The sequence below is a fragment of the Oncorhynchus clarkii genome, chromosome 31 (genome assembly GCF_045791955.1).
Source record: "Oncorhynchus clarkii lewisi isolate Uvic-CL-2024 chromosome 31, UVic_Ocla_1.0, whole genome shotgun sequence".
NCBI classification, from domain to species: Eukaryota; Metazoa; Chordata; class Actinopteri; order Salmoniformes; family Salmonidae; genus Oncorhynchus; species Oncorhynchus clarkii.
Genome location: NC_092177.1, coordinates 41,964,820 through 41,984,444, shown reverse-complemented (window position 1 = coordinate 41,984,444; position 19,625 = coordinate 41,964,820). Strand labels below are relative to the sequence as shown.

The window sequence follows — 19,625 nt, the reverse complement described above, 5'->3', positions numbered from 1 at the left end:
AAAATATTTTCTTCATTAAAATCGATAAATAAATACTGAATTATGAGAACACTTTGTTAAGTTGGGGATTTGAGAGAAAATACTAATTAAAGTAAGTGGAGTGAAAGTAAAAAGGAATTATTTCCTTTATTTCCATCCCATTCCACACCATTGATGGGGACTTGTAATTCTGCGCGGCTGTGTACAGTATGGATTTGCACACCATCCCCCCAAGTGAAATTAATTGAATTGTGTGCAAACTACTTTCTGTTTGTTTTCTGGTACTCAGTTGATAATACAATTTCCAAAGTTGTACTGTATGCAATAGCCGATTGATTGACTTATTTATAACTGAGTATAATTGGGAAAGTATTCATCATCTCTCTGTACATTGATAAACTTGTGAATTTTCTCCTTGAGGAGCACCATTGAAAGTCATCCCATATAAAGCTCTTTGAATTGCAAGTCGATCACTCAAAACAAAAGTATATCTGGCCAGAGTTAATAACATGCTCAGAACTTTCCTAATCCTCTGTTTTACTGTACATGTAAATTGCCTCATTTGTTCATCGCTCCGTGCTGACTTAAATATCCCCTTCTCTTGCCGACTCGCGTTTCAACGTCACAAGAACCTCGGGTAATCACGAGGAACAATTTGACTGCTTTGTCACTGCAACAGTATCACTTTCGCTCCTGCAACTGGATCCACTTTGATTCCCGCTGAAAGGGGAACACGCTGAGTTGTGTTGATCCTTTTGTCTCGCACTCAAACAACAGTATGCTGCTGCATCTCTTGTCTGCGTCTCTCCCACTTCATGTCATATTCACTTTCAGGTTGCCACCAGGTAAATGTACAACTCAAAGCACGTTTTCTGTGTAACTGCAAATAGGTACCATGTCAGTCAAGGCGGTTGTGTGAGCAATGAGCACAGGTACAAAATGGGAGCACAATAACAAAATAATAATCTCACCAATGGTTTTACAGCATAACAATTCCTTGGGTTTCTTCTTCTCGTAAACTCACTGATCAGTCGTCAATTTCAGCATAATATGAAGAAGACTCGCAATTGTTGAATGAACTGTTTAGGTCATGTGTCTGTTTTGGTCATGTGGTGAAAAGGGGTCGTTTCAAGGTTGTTCTCTGTTTCCACTTCATATTTCTACATGCAGGGGAGGTGAATTGGAATCATTAAGATTTTGAAGTGTCGAGTTAATAAGCTGGGGCCAGGGTGAATTGTGTGGCACGCTGAAAGGTCTTCACTTTTAGGGTCTCTGGAGCTTGAAACTCATTTTACATCTGATTGAAGGGCTGATACTGCTGCTGTGGCCCCATACACTCTCCCTCTCACACCCCAAACCGCCTTCATTTATCAGGGGAAGAATATAGTGAACTTCATTCTATGGGCGAGCTAATGAACCTTTACTAATGGCAGTGGGTGCGCCTTGTAATGTCGGTTAATATTTTTTGCTCCTCTCTCTTCACCACGGTGTAAGTCTTAATTTGTCAAGTGGATAGCCGGGGCTCTGAATCATAAAAACACATCTTAATTATGTCATCTGAAATGAATGTGGTTTAGACGTGTGATTGTTGGAACCATACATCTGAATCCTAAATTTGTCACCCAAACACACACACACACACACACACACACACACACACACACACACACAAATCACAACCATACACAATCCCACATACATACTGTACTTTTGTGTTAAGTGGAATTAATTTGTGCATGACCTCATTTGGTTTTATGTTACCTTTATTGTCTGTCCTTTCCATATGGAAGTGACTAGTCCACAGAGGGCCGATAGCATAGGGCAATAGCACGGTAACGATGCTGTAAATCTGAAAGGTGTTCACCACAGAGGAGTTTGTCTTATTGTGTAACTCTGTCAGTACAGAAATGGGCTTCCTCTCTCTCTTGGTTGTTATTTATTGTTCTCGCTCTCTCTCATCTACCTCTTGCTTCTCAAATCCTGTTCCCTATTTCTCTGTCTCCTGGCCTTTGATTTTGTCTCTCTCTCTCTCTCTCTCTCTCTCTCTCTCTCTCTCTCTCTCTCTCTCTCTCTCTCTCTCTCTCTCTCTCTCCCAGTCACACTCTCACTTTCTTCTCGTTAAACATGTACAAATAACATTTCTTACACCCAGAAATATCTTGACAGCAATGGCTGTAGCATGGCTGCAGACTAAAGTGTAGATTGTTGAAAGAATAATTGACATGGTTTTGCATGTGTAAGGGGTTACCTGGGGGTAAAAATGTGCGCGCTCATCCAGCTTAGAAACACACGTTTCAATGCACGTTTTTAAAGACACTAGCAGGTCTTGCTGACAGTGGTCATTAGGATAATTCACCAGCCAGAAATCATTTTCTATGTGAAGAAGTGTACATAGGCATAGTGCTTGTGTTTTTTCTCCCTCTCTTTGTCCATAGGAAATGTGCATTCTGTAGATACCAGTTGTTTGTTGAAAGTTGTCCCTGAAAACAGTATTATTTTGGTGTTCATTTTACTAATGATATCCCAAAAGGATCCCTACTTCGTGCTGAACATGCTTCCTGCAGCGCCTTATATTATAGACAGAGAGGAATGGTAGTCTTATGTAGATTTATTTTCTAAAAAGCACGAACTGACCCATAACAGGCCCTTCCTTTTTAAAGTGACTTCAAAAGAGAAATTTCCATATTTTTTTGGGGAGGCCTTTGTTGTTTATATTGCACTTTGCATAGCGACAAGCAATCTGATTTGTTTACCCTGAAAACACTCATTAACACCGCTTAATTAGAAAATGTTACTTTCTTAGCCCATTCCCTAACTCTCATCCAAAATGTTAAATTATAGGCTCCCAGTGCATCATTTTAATGTGCTGAATTATAAATGTTGGTTTTAGTAGACACAATACATTACGTTATACCATGGCATTGTTGAATACTGGTTTCTGATTGGCTTGGAGGGCATTCTAGAGTGTGCATTATTCCCTTCTTGTTATTATTATCATTGTTATTATAATGCACAGTAAGTCCCAGTCGGTATTTAATAGAACGTTGCGGCCCCGCCCGCTCGTGGGGAAAGCAATCGTTGTTACATTAGTTACCCAATTGGCTAACAGCAAAACGTTTTAAAATGCAATTCTTTAGTTTGTCTGCTTGTTTTAGTCAGTTATAAAACTACATTTACGAAAGATACAACATGTAGAAAGATTACTTTCCAACACTGCATGCTTCCAAGCGTTCTCACTACATAAAAAAACATCTAATATCCCAACATACGGGGGGCATCCTGAGGACATTTGGTGACGTGCCAATTAGGTCCCTTAAGGGTTTTGGCGTCGACATTATCTCACTGCCGTTCTCGGTATGACCTTTGTCTAGTTTCCTGTATGCTCCTGGGACATCACAGAGGACCATTTCAGGATATTTTTAGGACATTCTCAGGACTTTCATTTTACTAGTCCTTAGGATTGCGCTCTTGGGACGTTGTGTCATGGTCCCCTGAATGTTCTTGGGATGTTGTGTCATTGTTCCCTGCAGGTTTTGTTTAGTTCCCGTTCATTTTACTAGTTCTTAAGACTGCGCATGATGGTCCCAAGGGATTGTTCTCGGGGATACCTTTTTATAGTTCCTGGTTTGACCGAGGACGTATTTATGATGTTCTTGGGACATCGTGTCATGGTCCCCTGATCTTTCTTGGGACGTTGTGTCATGGTCCCCTGGAGGTTTTTGTCAGATGATGGGCACAGGTGTCCCAAACCATTATAAGTAGAGTCATATAATGGCATTTATTTTTAGGTAAGTTGTTCAGTTAAAATAGTGCAAGAGTCTTTCATCAATGACAATATGATTATATTTGACATGATCAAATCAAATGTTATTTGTCACATGCACCGAATACAACATGAAATGATTACAAGCCCTTAGCCAACAATGCCGTTGGAGAAATAGAGTTAAGAAAATATTTACTGTATAAAATATAGTGAAAAAATATATATAATAATCAAAATGTAACAGAAGAAAATGACATCACAATAATTGGGCTATATACAGGAGGTACCGGTACTTACTGACTTTATTGTCCCCATGGGGACATGTTGTTGCAGTGTCATGTACACATTTAAAGTGGTGTTTAAATACAAAACAAAATTGACAACACAACTTTCATAACAGTTAGATAACAATAAAATAAATTATTATAATAAATAATAAATAAAACAATTCAAGACTAGCCCGCTGGCCTTACGGAGTCAATATGTACATTAGCCCGAGCTATTTAGGAGGGATATCACACCTGGCACAAATTATTGTCTAGTTCTGTTTTTCCTGCTGAGGGGTGCCCTATACCTGCGCCCAGAGGGGAGTAGTTCAAAGTCCAGTTAGAGGGGGTGGCTTGGGTCTAAAATGATTGTGTGAGCCTTACGGAGGGCCCTGACCTTAAAGATCTCATCCAGGCCTGACTGTTTGACTCCAAGCACCTTGCTTGCTGTGGTAATAATCCTTCTCAACATATTTCTCTGACTGACAGTGGCATTGTCAAACCAACACACAATACAAAAAGTTAAAATTACTCTCAATAAAATATTTGTAAAACAGAGTCAGTATAGAAGTCTATATTAGAAGATCCCAGCTTTTTGAGAAAGTACAGTCTCTGTTGGCTCTTTTTGTAGATCAGGTCTGTACATTTAATCCACTAAAGCTGATTGTCCAAAAGGACACCCATATACAGTGCCTTGCGAAAGTATTCGGCCCCCTTGAACTTTGCGACCTTTTGCCACATTTCAGGCTTCAAACATAAAGATATAAAACTGTATTTGTTTGTGAAGAATCAACAACAAGTGGGACACAATCATGAAGTGGAACGACATTTATTGGATATTTCAAACTTTTTTAACAAATCAAAAACTGAAAAATTGGGCTTGCAAAATTATTCAGCCCCTTTACTTTCAGTGCAGCAAACTCTCTCCAGAAGTTCAGTGAGGATCTCTGAATGATCCAATGTTGACCTAAATGACTAATGATGATAAATACAATCCACCTGTGTGTAATCAAGTCTCCGTATAAATGCACCTGCACTGTGATAGTCTCAGAGGTCCGTCAAAAGCGCAGAGAGCATCATGAAGAACAAGGAACACACCAGGCAGGTCCGAGATACTGTTGTGAAGAAGTTTAAAGCCGGATTTGGATACAAAAAGATTTCCCAAACTTTAAACATCCCAAGGAGCACTGTGCAAGCGATAATATTGAAATGGAAGGAGTATCAGACCACTGCAAATCTACCAAGACCTGGCCGTCCCTCTAAACTTTCAGCTCATACAAGGAGAAGACTGATCAGAGATGCAGCCAAGAGGCCCATGATCACTCTGGATGAACTGCAGAGATCTACAGCTGAGGTGGGAGACTCTGTCCATAGGACAACAATCAGTCGTATATTGCACAAATCTGGCCTTTATGGAAGAGTGGCAAGAAGAAAGCCATTTCTTAAAGATATCCATAAAAAGTGTTGTTTAAAGTTTGCCACAAGCCACCTGGGAGACACACCAAACATGTGGAAGAAGGTGCTCTGGTCAGATGAAACCAAAATTAAACTTTCTGGCAACAATGCAAAACGTTATGTTTGGCGTAAAAGCAACACAGCTGAACACACCATCCCCACTGTCAAACATGGTGGTGGCAGCATCATGGTTTGGGCCTGCTTTTCTTCAGCAGGGACAGGGAAGATGGTTAAAATTGATGGGAAGATGGATGGAGACAAATACAGGACCATTTTGGAAGAAAACCTGATGGAGTCTGCAAAAGACCTGAGACTGGGACGGAGATTTGTCTTCCAACAAGACAATGATCCAAAACATAAAGCAAAATCTACAATGGAATGGTTCAAAAATAAACATATCCAGGTGTTAGAATGGCCAAGTCAAAGTCCAGACCTGAATCCAATCGAGAATCTGTGGAAAGAACTGAAAACTGCTGTTCACAAATGCTCTCCATCCAACCTCACTGAGCTCGAGCTGTTTTGCAAGGAGGAATGGGAAAAAAATTCAGTCTCTCGATGTGCAAAACTGATAGAGACATACCCCAAGCGACTTACAGCTGTAATCACAGCAAAAGGTGGCGCTACAAAGTATTAACTTAAGGGGGCTGAATAATTTTGCACGCCCAATTTTTCAGTTTTTGATTTGTTAAAAAAGTTTGAAATATCCAATAAATGTCGTTCCACTTCATGATTGTGTCCCACTTGTTGTTGATTCTTCACAAAAAAATACAGTTTTATATCTTTATGTTTGAAGCCTGAAATGTGGCAAAAGGTCGCAAAGTTCAAGGGGGCCGAATACTTTCGCAAGGCACTGTATTTGTATTCCTCTACAATTTCTATATTCTGACCTCTGATGGATGTTGCAGAGGTAGGTGTTGTACGCTTCCTGAAGTCTATGCACATCTCTTTGGTCTTGTTGGTATTGAGGACCAAGTGTGATTCCTCACACCAATCTACAAAGTAATCTAGGACTTGGCCATAATGGTCCTCGTCATCATACAACAGGCTGATCAAGACAGTGTCATCAGCAAACTTAACGAGGTGTCTGTCAGTATGGGAACTAGTTCAACTATTTGTGTACAAGATGTACAGGAGTGGGGACAAAACACATCCCTGAGGAGAGCCTGTGTTGGTATTGTGTATATCCGACATATGGGGACTTATTTTGACTCGCTGTGAGTGTTGGCTCAGGAAGTCCAACAGCCACAAAACCAGTCCCCCATCTAAGGAGAAGTCCCGAATGAGTCTCTGTGTGGGGGTACAGGTTGGTCGAGTTAATTTGTAAAGTGACTATGCATAGATACTAAACAGCGAGTAGCAGCAGTGTAAAAATAGTCTGGGTGTCCATTTGATTAATTGTTCAGCAATCTTATGGCTTGGGGGTAGAAGCTGTTAAGGAGCCTTTTGGTCCTAGACTTGGCGCTCTGGTACCGCTTGCCGTGCGGTAGCAGAGAGAACAGTCTATGACCATTTTTTGGGCCTTCTTCTGACACAGTCTGGTATAGAGGTCCTGCATGTCAGGAAGCTTGGCCCCAATGATGTACTGGGCCGTACGCACTACCCTCTGTAGCGCCTTATGGTCAGATGTCAAGCAGTTCCCAAACCAGGTGGTAATGCAACCAGTCTGGATGCTCTCGATGGTGCCTCTGTAGAACTTTATGAGGATGTGGGGACCCATGCCACATTTTTTCAGTCACCCGAGGGGGAAAAGGTGTTGCTGTGCCCTCTTCACAAGTGTCTTGGTGTGTTTGGACCATGACACTTCGTTGGTGGACACCAAGGAACTTAAAAATCTTGGCCCACGCCCTGTCGATGTTAATGCCTGTTCGGTCTTCCTTTTCCTATTGTCCATGATTAGCTCCTTTATCTTGCTCACATTGAGGGAGAGGTTGTTGTCCTGGCACCACACCGACAAGTCTCTGACCTCCTCCCTATAGGCTGTCTACATATTCATTATCTATGACACATCTCTGCACTTAGCAAAATAATGCCATCCACACTGGTATTTTAGTCATCAGTTAATCAGACTATTTTCTCATTGATTTCATGAACTTATTTCAGAAATTTGGTTTGGGGTTTCAGTATAGTTGTTTAATGTTGGTGGGGCATATTATTCTGTTTAATGTTACCCCTGAATCACTATGATAAATATATTTGTTTTTCTTCAGTGTATTTTTAATAGAGCTGAGATTTACTTTGTGCAAAGTGTAGGAATAGGCCTACAGGTGAAATGTGTCATTGACACAGGTATGGTGGCGTGGCAATAAGATCAGAATGTCGTGAACCAAGAGATTGTGAGTTCAAATCCCAGGGGAGGACATAATAATAATGACTGTATGAGTAAACATACACAATGTAATTGTGTATGTTGAAAGCATTGTTCATGTGTCTGGTTGTCCCTAGCATTTCCAAAACACAAAGAGTTATGACTGGATCAGTGGTTCACCATTTAGGGCCTTGATGGCTTTGGCAACATTACAAAAGGATGATGTGTAATGAAACTGAGGTGTACGTACCCTGGGTAAAATATAAAAATCATTTGTGGGTGGGATGTTTCTGTGCGACCATCAATTGACGTCCTCAGGACAAACTTGAAACTTGACAAGACCTCCAGGGGACAATGAGACAGCGTCCTAAAAAAATGTCCTTAGGGACATCCCCAGGGCCAATCAGGAACTTGATAAAATGTCCAGTGGACCATGACACAACATCCTGTCGACTTTAGGCAACCATTTCGTGAAGTCCCAGGGACGTCCTAACGACTCATTATTGTTTGCAGGGTATGCTCTCTCCAGTTCGTTGACATTTTGCAGTTAGGCTTCATCATAGTGCTGTAAATGAGTCTTCTGGAGAATCTCAGTTAGCTAACCCCCTGTGTCTCAGTGTGATGGCTACTGAAGCCAATACAGAACAGCTACCTCAACTCTGTTATTAGCCAAGCCTGTACTGCTGTCATTCAGACACAGACCCCTTTGAGTTTACCTGAGTTCCCTGAGTTTCGTTGGAAAAATGATGAACGGTTCCCAGGTATGATGCATCTGTGTATCTAATCTATCCATCTCTGCCTGTCTGTGTGCCCACCTCTTCATTTCCCCCTGCTATCAGTGCTGGCTCAGATCACACTAACAACAGTTTGGGTGCTCTCTATGGCCCTATCAGTGCTGGAGTTGGGCTGTGTTGACTGCGGGCACCCATCCCCTAGTGTCCCCAGGAGTAAGACATAACCCTCGGCTTTGTGGGCCTTGAATGGTGGGGGGACACTATATCCCCAGTCACCAGATCCCTCCAAGCATCCCACTAATGACCTCACCCTCGCTCATTCTCTGCATCGTTGCTACCGTCGCTAGATTGATTTGTGGCCCCGGTGTAACTGTGTATGCCTCTGTGTACTGTTAGTGTTTCGTCCCAGCACTCACTGGGCAGTGGGATTGTTAGAAAATACAAAATAAAACCAGGTGGGAGCTGTATGATTGCTGTAAAGAAATAATAGGCTTCCCTGGTGTCAATGAGAATACCCCTTTCTTAATGGTTTCCACACAGCTCGTTGGATGGGTTGGGAAACATAAAGGGCGCTGGGCCTGGTGGCAAGCATAGTGGTGAGTCCTGACATGTTTTTTGCCTGCCCTGCCATCATGTATGACTCGCTGCAATACATGTAGAAGATGCAATGAGAGACAATATTTTTATTTCACACGTTACAAGGGCATCATATAGGCTAGACATGGTAGGCTCAAAAAGCAATTGAATACCACATGTGGCGCGCGGACATTGCAAGACAGGTACATTGTGGAGACATGCTTTGAAGTAGGTTTTTATTACTGAATATTTGAGTAAAGATAGGCAAGTTCAATTAAACACTGAGGCTTGATTTGACATTTCCATGTGAAGGTTTATCTAAATAGCATGGGATGGCTTTGAACTAGTCAAGATGGAAGCACTTTTATTAAGGAGGATACTTTTAACATCCTATACTTTGATATTATTATCCATGCTGAGGCTTACCACAGCCACTGCCCACAGCCCAATCCATTGTAACTCCATAGAAGTCTTATTGTTTAACTATCTGTCACTATTATTGAATTAATATGTTCAGTCTAGTGGAGGACTCTTGATAAAGACAAGTACAAGTCAAAAATATGTCTCTTAAAAAGTCTGTAAACGTTTGCGCTGTAACCTCATGGTGTCCACTCTGTGACGCAGACCCAGGCAAAACGTCATTGACCCATATATTTGCCTGTGACCAGTTCACACACCATGTAGTCATAGTCGGAAGTGTCTGTGTATTAGTAATAGGGATGTGAACCGTAAATCTGTTAGCCACTGAAAATACATTTGACCGGTCATGCTTATCAGTCTGTAGGTTCATATTCATTTCCATAATTTGGGGTAATTAAATTGGCATACAGAGCCCAGTTTGAGGAGTGGGATAGCCTATTTCCTGTCAGGCAGCGCTAGGTCAGGTTCTTAAAAAAGCTGTTACTAGAGTGAAATATGTGCCCAGTCATTGCGCAACAAATAACAATTCTAAAAGCAAATGCATGCTAGAAACTGTATTGATGGCCATGATTAAAACAAGCTAATATTTTGATTTCTCGATCTCAGCCTGGCGCTGTCAGCCACAGTTGTTTTATAAAGACTTCCTCAAGCCATTATTAAACAGCTTTTTTTGCTCCTGTTCTATTGATTATCATATTAACTTTATTTCGTTGTCCAGAAGCCAAAGGCATAATCCTATTAATATCAGCAACCCATCCTAGTTGTTGTTATTAGTTTTCCATCCAAGTTTTATCTCTGTCATATACAGTGGGGCAAAAAAGTATTTAGTAAGTCACCAATTGTGCAAGTTCTCCCACTTAAAAAGATGAGAGAGGCCTCTAGGTACACTTGTATCATAGGTACACTGTATCATAGGTACACTTCAACTATGACAGACAAAATTAGAAAAAAAATTCCAGAAGATCACGTAAGATTTTTAATGAATTTATTTGCAAATTATGGTGGAAAATAAGTATTTGGTCACCTACAAACAAGCAAGATTTATGGCTCTCACAGACCTGTAACTTCTTCTTTAAGAGGCTCCTCTGTCCTCCACTCGTTACCTGTATTAATGGCACCTGTTTGAACTTGTTATAAGTATAAAAGACACCTGTCTACATCCTCAAACAGTCACACTCCAAACTCCACTATGGCCAAGACCAAAGAGCTGTCAAAGGACACCAGAAACAAAATTGTAGACCTGCACCAGGCTGGGAAGACTGAATCTGCAATAGGTAAGCATCTTGGTTTGAAGAAATCAACTGTGGGAGCAATTATTAGGAAATGGAAGACATACAAGACCACTGATAATCTCCCTCGATCTGGGGCTCCACGCAAGATCTCACCCCGTGGGGTCAAAATGTTCACAAGAACGGTGAGCAAAAATCCCAGAACCACACAGGGGGACCTAGTGAATGACCTGCAGAGAGCTGGGACCAAAGTAACAAAGCCTACCATCAGTAACACACTACGCTGCCAGGGACTCAAATCATGCAGTGCCAGACGTGTCCCCCTGTTTAAGCCAGTACATGTCCAGGCCCGTCTGAAGTTTGCTAGAGAGCATTTGGATGATCCAGAAGAAGATTGGGAGAATGTCAATTCGTCAGATGAAACCAAAATATAACTTTTTGGTAAAAACTCAACTCGTCGTGTTTGGAGGACAAAGAATGCTGAGTTGTATCCAAAGAACACCATACCTACTGTGAAGCATGGGGGTGGAAACATTTTGCTTTGGGGCTGTTTTTCTGCAAAGGGACCACAACGACTTATCCGTGTAAAGGAAAGAATGAATGGGGCCATGTATCGTGAAATTTTGAGTGAAAACCCTCCTTCCATCAGCAAGGGCATTGAAGATGAAACGTGGCTGGGTCTTTCATCATGACAATGTTCCCAAACACACCGCCCGGGCAACGAAGGAGTGGCTTTGTAAGAAGCATTTCAAGGTCCTGGAGTGGCCTAGCCAGTCTCCAGATCTCAACCCCATAGAAAATATTTGGAGGGAGTTGAAAGTCCGTCTTGCCCAGCAACAGCCCCAAAACATCACTGCTCTAGAGGAGATATGCATGGAGGAATGGGCCAAAATACCAGCAACAGTGTGTGAAAACCTTGTGAAGACTTACAGAAAACGTTTGACCTCTGTCATTGCCAACAAAGTATTGAGATAAACTTTTGTTATTGACCAAATACTTATTTTCCACCATCATTTGCAAATAAATTCATAAAAAATCCTACAATGTGATTATCTGGATTTTTTTTCTCATTTTGTCTGTCATAGTTGAAGTGTACCTATGATGAAAATTCCAGTTTACCTATGATGAAAATTAATATTTAAGTGGGAGAACTTGCACAATTGGTGACTGACTAAATACTTTTTTGCCCCACTGTATGGAACCTCTCACATTAGGTGTACAGTTTAGAACTGTGTTTTCCCACGAATTCCATTTTGGCAAATGTTTGAAAATTATATTTTATTAGCAGCTTCATTACAGGAGTTGCATGTTCAATAATAGTCTATAACCTTTTGACTGTAAGTCTATAGGCTTGCTATTGTTGCATGTTGCCATTAAGCTCTTAACAAAAAATGTCCGTTCCTTGATTGCTTGCATACTATTTTCTGTTGGTCATGTCATGTTACTGTTTGAAAAAAATCTAACCGTTTGTTGACCGGTTAATGAAGGTCAGTTAGTCAGGAGCAAAATTGACTGAAATGTGCATCCCTAATTAATAACACTAAAGCCTATACATGGCACCAGTAACTACTCTCCTGTCCTGTCTGATCCCCTAAGACATTCACAAGTCTTTGAAGTCCTCACTTGAAAGGGTTGATCTGAATAGTGAGAGTGAGCAGTCCAAAGGAACTCTGTAAACAGTGATTACAGACTGATTAATGAGCTCGAGCCACTCTACCGGGCACACACTGACGCACGCACACTCGCTTTTCAGGCCACACAGAATGTTGTGCTGAGGCAGATTCTGGTGTGAACCAACTCAGCCTAACCTCAGCAAACAACGCTGATTGGAACAATCTACATCAAAGACATTCATATTTATAGATATTCAGTTCGTCTGCCATGTATTGAACTTTTATAATACAGTATATTAATGATATAAGTATTTTCTCCATCTTTCTCCAGTTTCTGCCGAGATCCTGAAAAGCAGTCTGAGCACCATGGAGCGACACATCCAGAGGCTAGAAAACGACATTGAGAATTTCCCCAAGACAGACGACAAAAAAGATAAGTTTGTGGAAAAATTGTCCATATCCTTTTCATGTATTTCATTGATTCCTCCCCTTGTCTTATCTGCAACTGTTGCTGAAGTAGAAAGCCATGCTAGACATGGTTTGGCCATTGGGCGCCTGTGGATTTGCCACCAGAGAGACTGTTCTGTGCTTGTGTTCTCCCTGGCTGGAAAGAGTAGTTAAGGGCCATACGTGTGACTAGTAGTACCCAGGGGCTTAAAGGAATGGATATGGCTGCCTTGCCACTAGTGAGATGTTTATCAGATCTCCTCCTCCTCCTCTCCCCAGAGAGAGTTCAGGCCTGGAGCTATTTTTACCACCACTCCACCACTGCCTACCCTCCGGGACTCTAATGGGGGATCGTTCCCCCACGCTGACTTATTGCCACCTCCTGATTTCATCTCCCGACCGGCCACAGCCCTCTCCACACAGACCTTCTGTGGGCTATCACCTCTCATGGCCCTTCTCTATTTTCGATAACAGAGTGCTTTCACTTAAACTCAAGCGGTTCGGCTCTCAAATCAAATTAGTGATGCCTGAGCACTTCTCAGTGTCCATTTTAAGGAGGACGGCGCCTCGGCAGAATAGGTTTGTCTAGATATATGGCACTTATACACACAATATAGGGTCTCATTGGGGCTATGATACCTCCTATCGATGTCTGCAGTAAAACAGACGGAATTCCTGTATCCTCTGTCTCTCGATATGAGTTACCACATTTATTAAGGCTTAAGGAGTGCAAGAATCATCAATTCAAGGGTAATTCATCAATTCAGGAGGCATTCCATATGTTCAATGCTCACACTTAAGATGGTGTTTAACCTTAATTTGAGTTATTTCTTAGTGTAGTCAAAGTGGAGATTTATTTAAGCTTGCTTTGCACTTCGGCTGGCATAAAAGCAATAGCCAACTCATGCATTAGCAATCTGCTCCCAGTCAAAAAAAATCTGTGTAATTAAAAAACAGAGGCTCCGGCTAAGACCTCCCTTGCAGCTCTGAACCAAACAGGCAGAAAAGGCAGCTCAAGGCCCCTGATGTCAGTATCGATTCCGGGGCTTCTTGTAGAATGTGAGCATGAGTGAGATGAAATGGAGAACTGCAGATATACTGCAGCAGTGCTTTCCCTCACTGTCTGGATCGTGTCCCCAGAGAGAGAGAGAGAGAGAGAGGGAGAGAAGCTGCCTGGAAACGCCCCACTTCCTCCCACCTCCTTCCTCACCTGATCTGGCATCAGAACCAAAATGGAGCCTCAGTTGCATTTGCCGAACACATTTTAGTGACTGCCTCATTGTGAAAATAGCTATAGAGGAAATATTGAAATGTGTTGTTTTCTTAGCTCCATTTTGTAGCGTTCCCACCTACCCTCTTTCTCTGTGTTCAGACAGATTGAGGGTGAATGACAGGGGATTGTAACCAAGCTACGCTCACGCCTTTGCGCATGACAGAGTAGGCATTGTTATGCTTGATAAAGAAAGCCAGAAAGCTGTTTTGCTTTTTCCTTTGTCACCCACAATCAACGTTGGGAGTCGAGGTGACTCAAATAGCAAGGAGGAGAGCATATCAGTGTGTATCAGTCCTCCCTTCTGCTCTCTGTCTCTCCCTGTTAGCAAACACCTCACTCTTTCACCTCTAGAGTTTGACCTGCATGTGACCTTTTTTTCCGGGTAATGAAATCTGCTGGTCAAAATAACATTGCTCAACCGCAACTAAACAAATCAGTTCACATGATTAGGCATCAAGGGTAATTCGCAAGGTTTCTAAATAATAGATGTGTGATCGAAGGTGCATTTCTTTGTACTGTAGGATCCTGAACACACTTCTCCAGGTGTGTTGAATGTTTCACGCCCCTTCAGTTTTTTCCTTACAATTCATGATGTTGAACTGTCAAAAAGGATGAAAATCGGCTTTGCTTTGAATCATCCTACTCTCTTCTTATTTTCTCCTTGAACATTGAAGTGAACATAAACAATAGTGTTGTGAAAGGTTTTCACATGCAGAACATTGTGTGTTTAAAAAAAAATGCTTGCTAAGATATCAGATCTACAGTTGTGCCCCTGGGTAAGAGAGGGAAGTGAAACCATATGTGTGAGATAAGGAGATGATAAGACAATGCTTGATTTTCCCAGATTTGATGTGCTATGTTTTATTTTGACTTTGGCTTAGATAACCATAATCCATATAACACATTGTAGGGTGTGTGAAACTGACAGTTTGAAATTCCTAGCCACATTGTTTGCGGTTTTTGTAAAGATAAACCAGCCAAGTCAAACGCCAACATACCTTTTTTAAACTTCTTACTGGGATTAAAGAAGGCCGCTGATGCCTTGAAACATGACCGTTGAAACAACAACAACAACAAAAGCAGAAAAGGTCATGCATTTGATGGTTGAGCAACCCTGAAAAAGTTGCTTATATCATCTTGACTGTAGAGCAGTGATAAATGAGGAAGTGTGTATGGTAGAGTTTGTCTGCGTGTGTGTGTGTGTGTGTGTGTGTGTGTGTGTGTGTGTGTGTGTGTGTGTGTGTGTGTGTGTGCGTGTGCGTGTGTGTACGTGCATGCATTTGTGTGTGTGCTTGTGTTTGACAGAGTCCCTTTGGCCTTTTTTCTAAGACTTGCAGCAGTTGCCAATTGAGGTTTTGAAAGGTAACAATGAATGTATCAAAGCAGCACAACTTTAATTCACCTCTTGAGGTTATTATTGTTTTTATAATGAATATGAATCTGTTAAATGTTTCTAATTAATTCAACTGGCTTTGAGATTATGAGTTAGAATATCCACACCAGCAAATGGTGAATACCTCATATACTTTAATTCACAGATTTCAAATGGCTGCATTTACCAGTTCATATCTGCAGTCGTTATCTACTGAACAAGACAGCCTGAACCCAACTCCTAGTACTTTCTGGCCTTTCACACACCCCAGCGGAGGTATTTAATTTAGCTTTCCGTATTTATTTTTCTCCCTCCACTACCGTAATGTATGCAAAGTACTGAATGGGGTGTTTGTTCAGCAGTTTAGTGATATCTATCTATCAGATTTAATGGTAGCCCACAAAGGCTGGGAATTGAGGCATTGGCCCCTGGGGGCTACTAATTCACTGGAGAGGCTTGAGTGGCTTGGTTGATCCCAGCCCCCCCCCCCCCCCCCCTCACCCCCCTTTACAGATCTATAACTAGTGGATATGAAGGAGTAGGACTCTGAGGGAGGGACAGACTATAGGGACTGTGGATAACATGCTGGGTTGCTAATGGGAGTGTCGTGGGTCGCCGTGGCAATGAGAAGCAGGGCTGAGCATTGATGGATGGATGGCCCCTGCGGTACTCAATGCCATAGTTCAGCCCGCTGATATTTAGCTTAACCTTTCAGCCCCCAAGGGACCTGAGAAGTCGAATTCAGCTTGTGTAATTTTGAACCCCTCCCCTGACACATTAAGACCTGTAGCTGTTCTTTGGTCACGTGGGGCTATAGCTCACTGCATTCGCTGTGTGGTGTATTGAAATAAGTATACAGCTAAAAGCATCACTTCTTATCTGAGGTAACTCCCCCCAGGTACAATACATTGTATAATGTGTTTAATAAAATTAATTAAAATAGAAGAACATACAAACAGATGAATTGCATTGTCTTCCCATACATACTTGTTATCTTGGAACAGTATAAAGACAAAAGGACAGGAAATGAATTAATGGATTGCCACTCACCCCATGTTCCCCCTTATTGTACAGTGATTTGTCCTTTAAAAGTTGCAGCGTACTGCAGCACAGCTTGCATGGTGCAGAATTCTTCAACCACTGGTACCATTAATGCTAGTTAGTGCTAGTTTGACCATAAGAGGGCATCTTTGAGAAGCATTTGATAGCCTTCAATAGAGGCTGTACTAGAAAATGTAAAAGTTTTTTTATAAGAACATAGTATATGGGACTGATTTTAAGAAATGTTGCTTAACCTGTCTGGGCGGAACCTTGTTCCACTAGCGGAACCCCTCGCCAACAGCCAGTGAAATTGCAGGGCACCAAATTCAAAACACAGAAATCTCATAAATCTAATTTATCAAACATACAACTATTAGGCAAAGATAACATTCTTGTTAATCCAGCCAGTGTCTGATTTTAAAAAGGCATTACAGTGAAAGCTCCACAAACGATTATGTTAGGTCACCACCAAGTCACAGAAAAACAGCAATTTTTCCAGCCAAAGAGACGAGTCACAAAAAGCAGAAATATAGATTAAATTAATCACTAACCTTTGATCTTCATCAGATGACACTCATAGGACTTCATGTTACACAATACATGTATGTTTTGTTCGATAAAGTGCATATTTATATCCAAAAATGCGGTGATTTTGGTAGAGAGCCACATCAGTTTGCAGAAATACTCATAATAAACATTGATAATAGATACAATTATTAGACATGGAACTTTAGATGAACTTCTCCTTAATGCAACCGCTGTGTCAGATTTTTTTTTTTTTACTTTAGGGAAAAAGCATACCGTGCAATAATCTGAGTACGGAGCTCAGATCCCAAACCAGCCAAAGAAATATCTGCCATGTTGTGTAGTCAACAGAAGTCAGAAATAGCATTATAAATATTAATTTACCTTTGATCTTCATCAGAATGCACTCCCAGGAATCGCAGTTCCACAATAAATGTTTGATTTGTTCGATAAAGTTTATCATTTATGTCCATATACCTCCTTTTGTTAGGGCGTTTAGTAAACAAGTGCAAGTCCAGTGGAAAGGTCGGACGAAATGTCCAAAAAGTTATATTACTGGTCGTAGAAACATATCAAACGAAGTATAGAATCAATCTTTAGGATGTTTTTAACATAAATCTTCAATAATGTCCCAACTGGAGAATTCCTTTGTCTGTAGAAAAGCAATGGAACGCGAGGTAACTCTCACATGACCGCGTGTCACGAGCTCGTGCCTCTCTGCCAGACTCATTCCCCTCTCATTCCCCTTCACAGTAGAAGCCTGAAACAACGTTCTAAAGACTGTTGACATCTAGTGGAAGTCCTAGGATGTGCAAGATGACCAATATCCCACTGTATCTTCAATGGGGACTGAGTTGAAAAACTACAAACCTCAGATTTCCCACTTCCTGGTTGGATTTTTTCTCAGGTTTTTGCCTGCCATATGAGTTATGTTATGCTCACAGACATCATTCAAACAGTTCTAGAAACTTCATAGTATTTTCTATCCAATTATACTAATACTGTGTAGCAGACAGTTTACTCTGGGCACGCTTTTCATCCAAAAGTGAAAATGCTTCCCCCTATTCCAATGAAGTTAATTAATTTGATTAATATTATGGTGTTTCTATTCCAAGAAAAACCTTCTGGGTTTCCGTTAGGATGGAACGGAAAATATGGCTATGTACAACGTGATGGTTGGGAGTAGGCTACAGTACTTGGATATTTGGCTAAATAATTCCCTTGTCGTGTGGGGACGCTGGAGACCGGGGTTCAATTCCCCGATGGGAAAGGAGTATGCTGTCCTTGTGAATAAGAATTTGTTCTTAACTGACCAATAATCTAACCAATCCGGAAGTGCCCAATATTTTGAAAGTGCTGCGTTCCAATGAGTCCCTATTGAGCTGTGAATGTGCTATCAACCAGCTTACGCTTTCTACGTATTCTCCAAGGTGTCTACAGCATTGTGACGTAGTTTTACGCATTTATGTTGAAGAATAGTCGTAGGTGGCTACATTGCGTAAGTGGTCACCTGATGGCTACCAGGTTGACTCTCGCGTAAAATACAGAGGTAGCCATTACTCCAATCGGTCCTACTGAAAAACGAATTGTCCCAACGGATATATTATTGAATAGATATTTGAAAAACACCTTGAGGATTGATTATAAACCATGTTTGCCATGTTTCTGTCGATATTTTGTTTTCGTGACTGCAATTTCCGGGCAATTGCGTGAAGAACAAACGTGAAGAACAAACGGAGCTATTTCGCCTACAAAAATAATATTTTTGCAAAAAAGGAACATTGGCTAGCTAACTGGTAGTCTCATGAGTGAAAACATCCGAAGCTCATCAAAGGTAAACGATTTAATTTGATTGCTTTTCTGATTTCCGTGACCAAGTTACCTGCTGCTAGCTGGACAAAATGCTATGCTAGGCTATCGATAAACTTACACAAATGCTTGTCTAGCTTTGGCTGTAAAGCATTTTGAAAATCTGAGATGACAGGGTGATTAACAAAAGGCTAAGCTGTGTCTCAATATATTTAATTTGTGATTTTCATGAATAGGAATATTTTCTAGGGATATTTATGTCCGTTGCGTTATGCTAATTAGTGTCAGGCGATGATTACGCTCCTGCATGCGGGATGGGGAGTCAGTAGAGGTTAAAACCAAAAGCCACCTCATGGGTCTTCCGGTGGAGGCTGGCATGGGTATCAAACCTGCATCTCTAGCAACACATTTTGCACTGCGGGAGGCCCCATCAACTCCGGAGCCCCCATCCACAAATTATCAAAATATAGAGAGGTGTTGGGAAAGGTATATTGTCCTGCTAATAGCCCATAATGGGCATTTATAACGCTGTACATGGTGTCCAGGTCAGGATAACCAAAACATGTATTTATGTAAAGACTATCAGAAAGAATTTTGGTACTTATTTATGTTGATCCAAAGCCATGAATGAGTGAGTCACTCAGCATTATGTAGGTGCTGCTATATAACTGTGCCACCATCCTGATAATATAATGATATTGTGGAGTTTTTTTATTTTTTTTTAAAGCGATTGTAATCTGAATAAAGGCCAAAATAATATTTGTAAAGGCCAAAACATGTATTTCTGTTTTTAGAGGGAGAGAAATGCTGGGCCAATT

The 19,625-nt window shown here is 41.2% G+C and overlaps 1 protein-coding gene across 7 annotated transcripts in view; it reads left to right on the top strand.

Moving 5' to 3' along the window:
• Nucleotides 1-19,625, top strand: part of LOC139391116 (protein diaphanous homolog 2-like) — a 637,381-nt gene that overhangs the window by 457,089 nt on the left and 160,667 nt on the right. For all 7 annotated transcript variants that reach the window (XM_071138654.1, XM_071138656.1, XM_071138651.1 and 4 more), the window contains one exon: nt 12,672-12,796. In XM_071138654.1, coding sequence (XP_070994755.1) covers nt 12,672-12,796 — 125 coding nt within the window. The remainder of the gene's footprint in view (nt 1-12,671; nt 12,797-19,625) is intronic.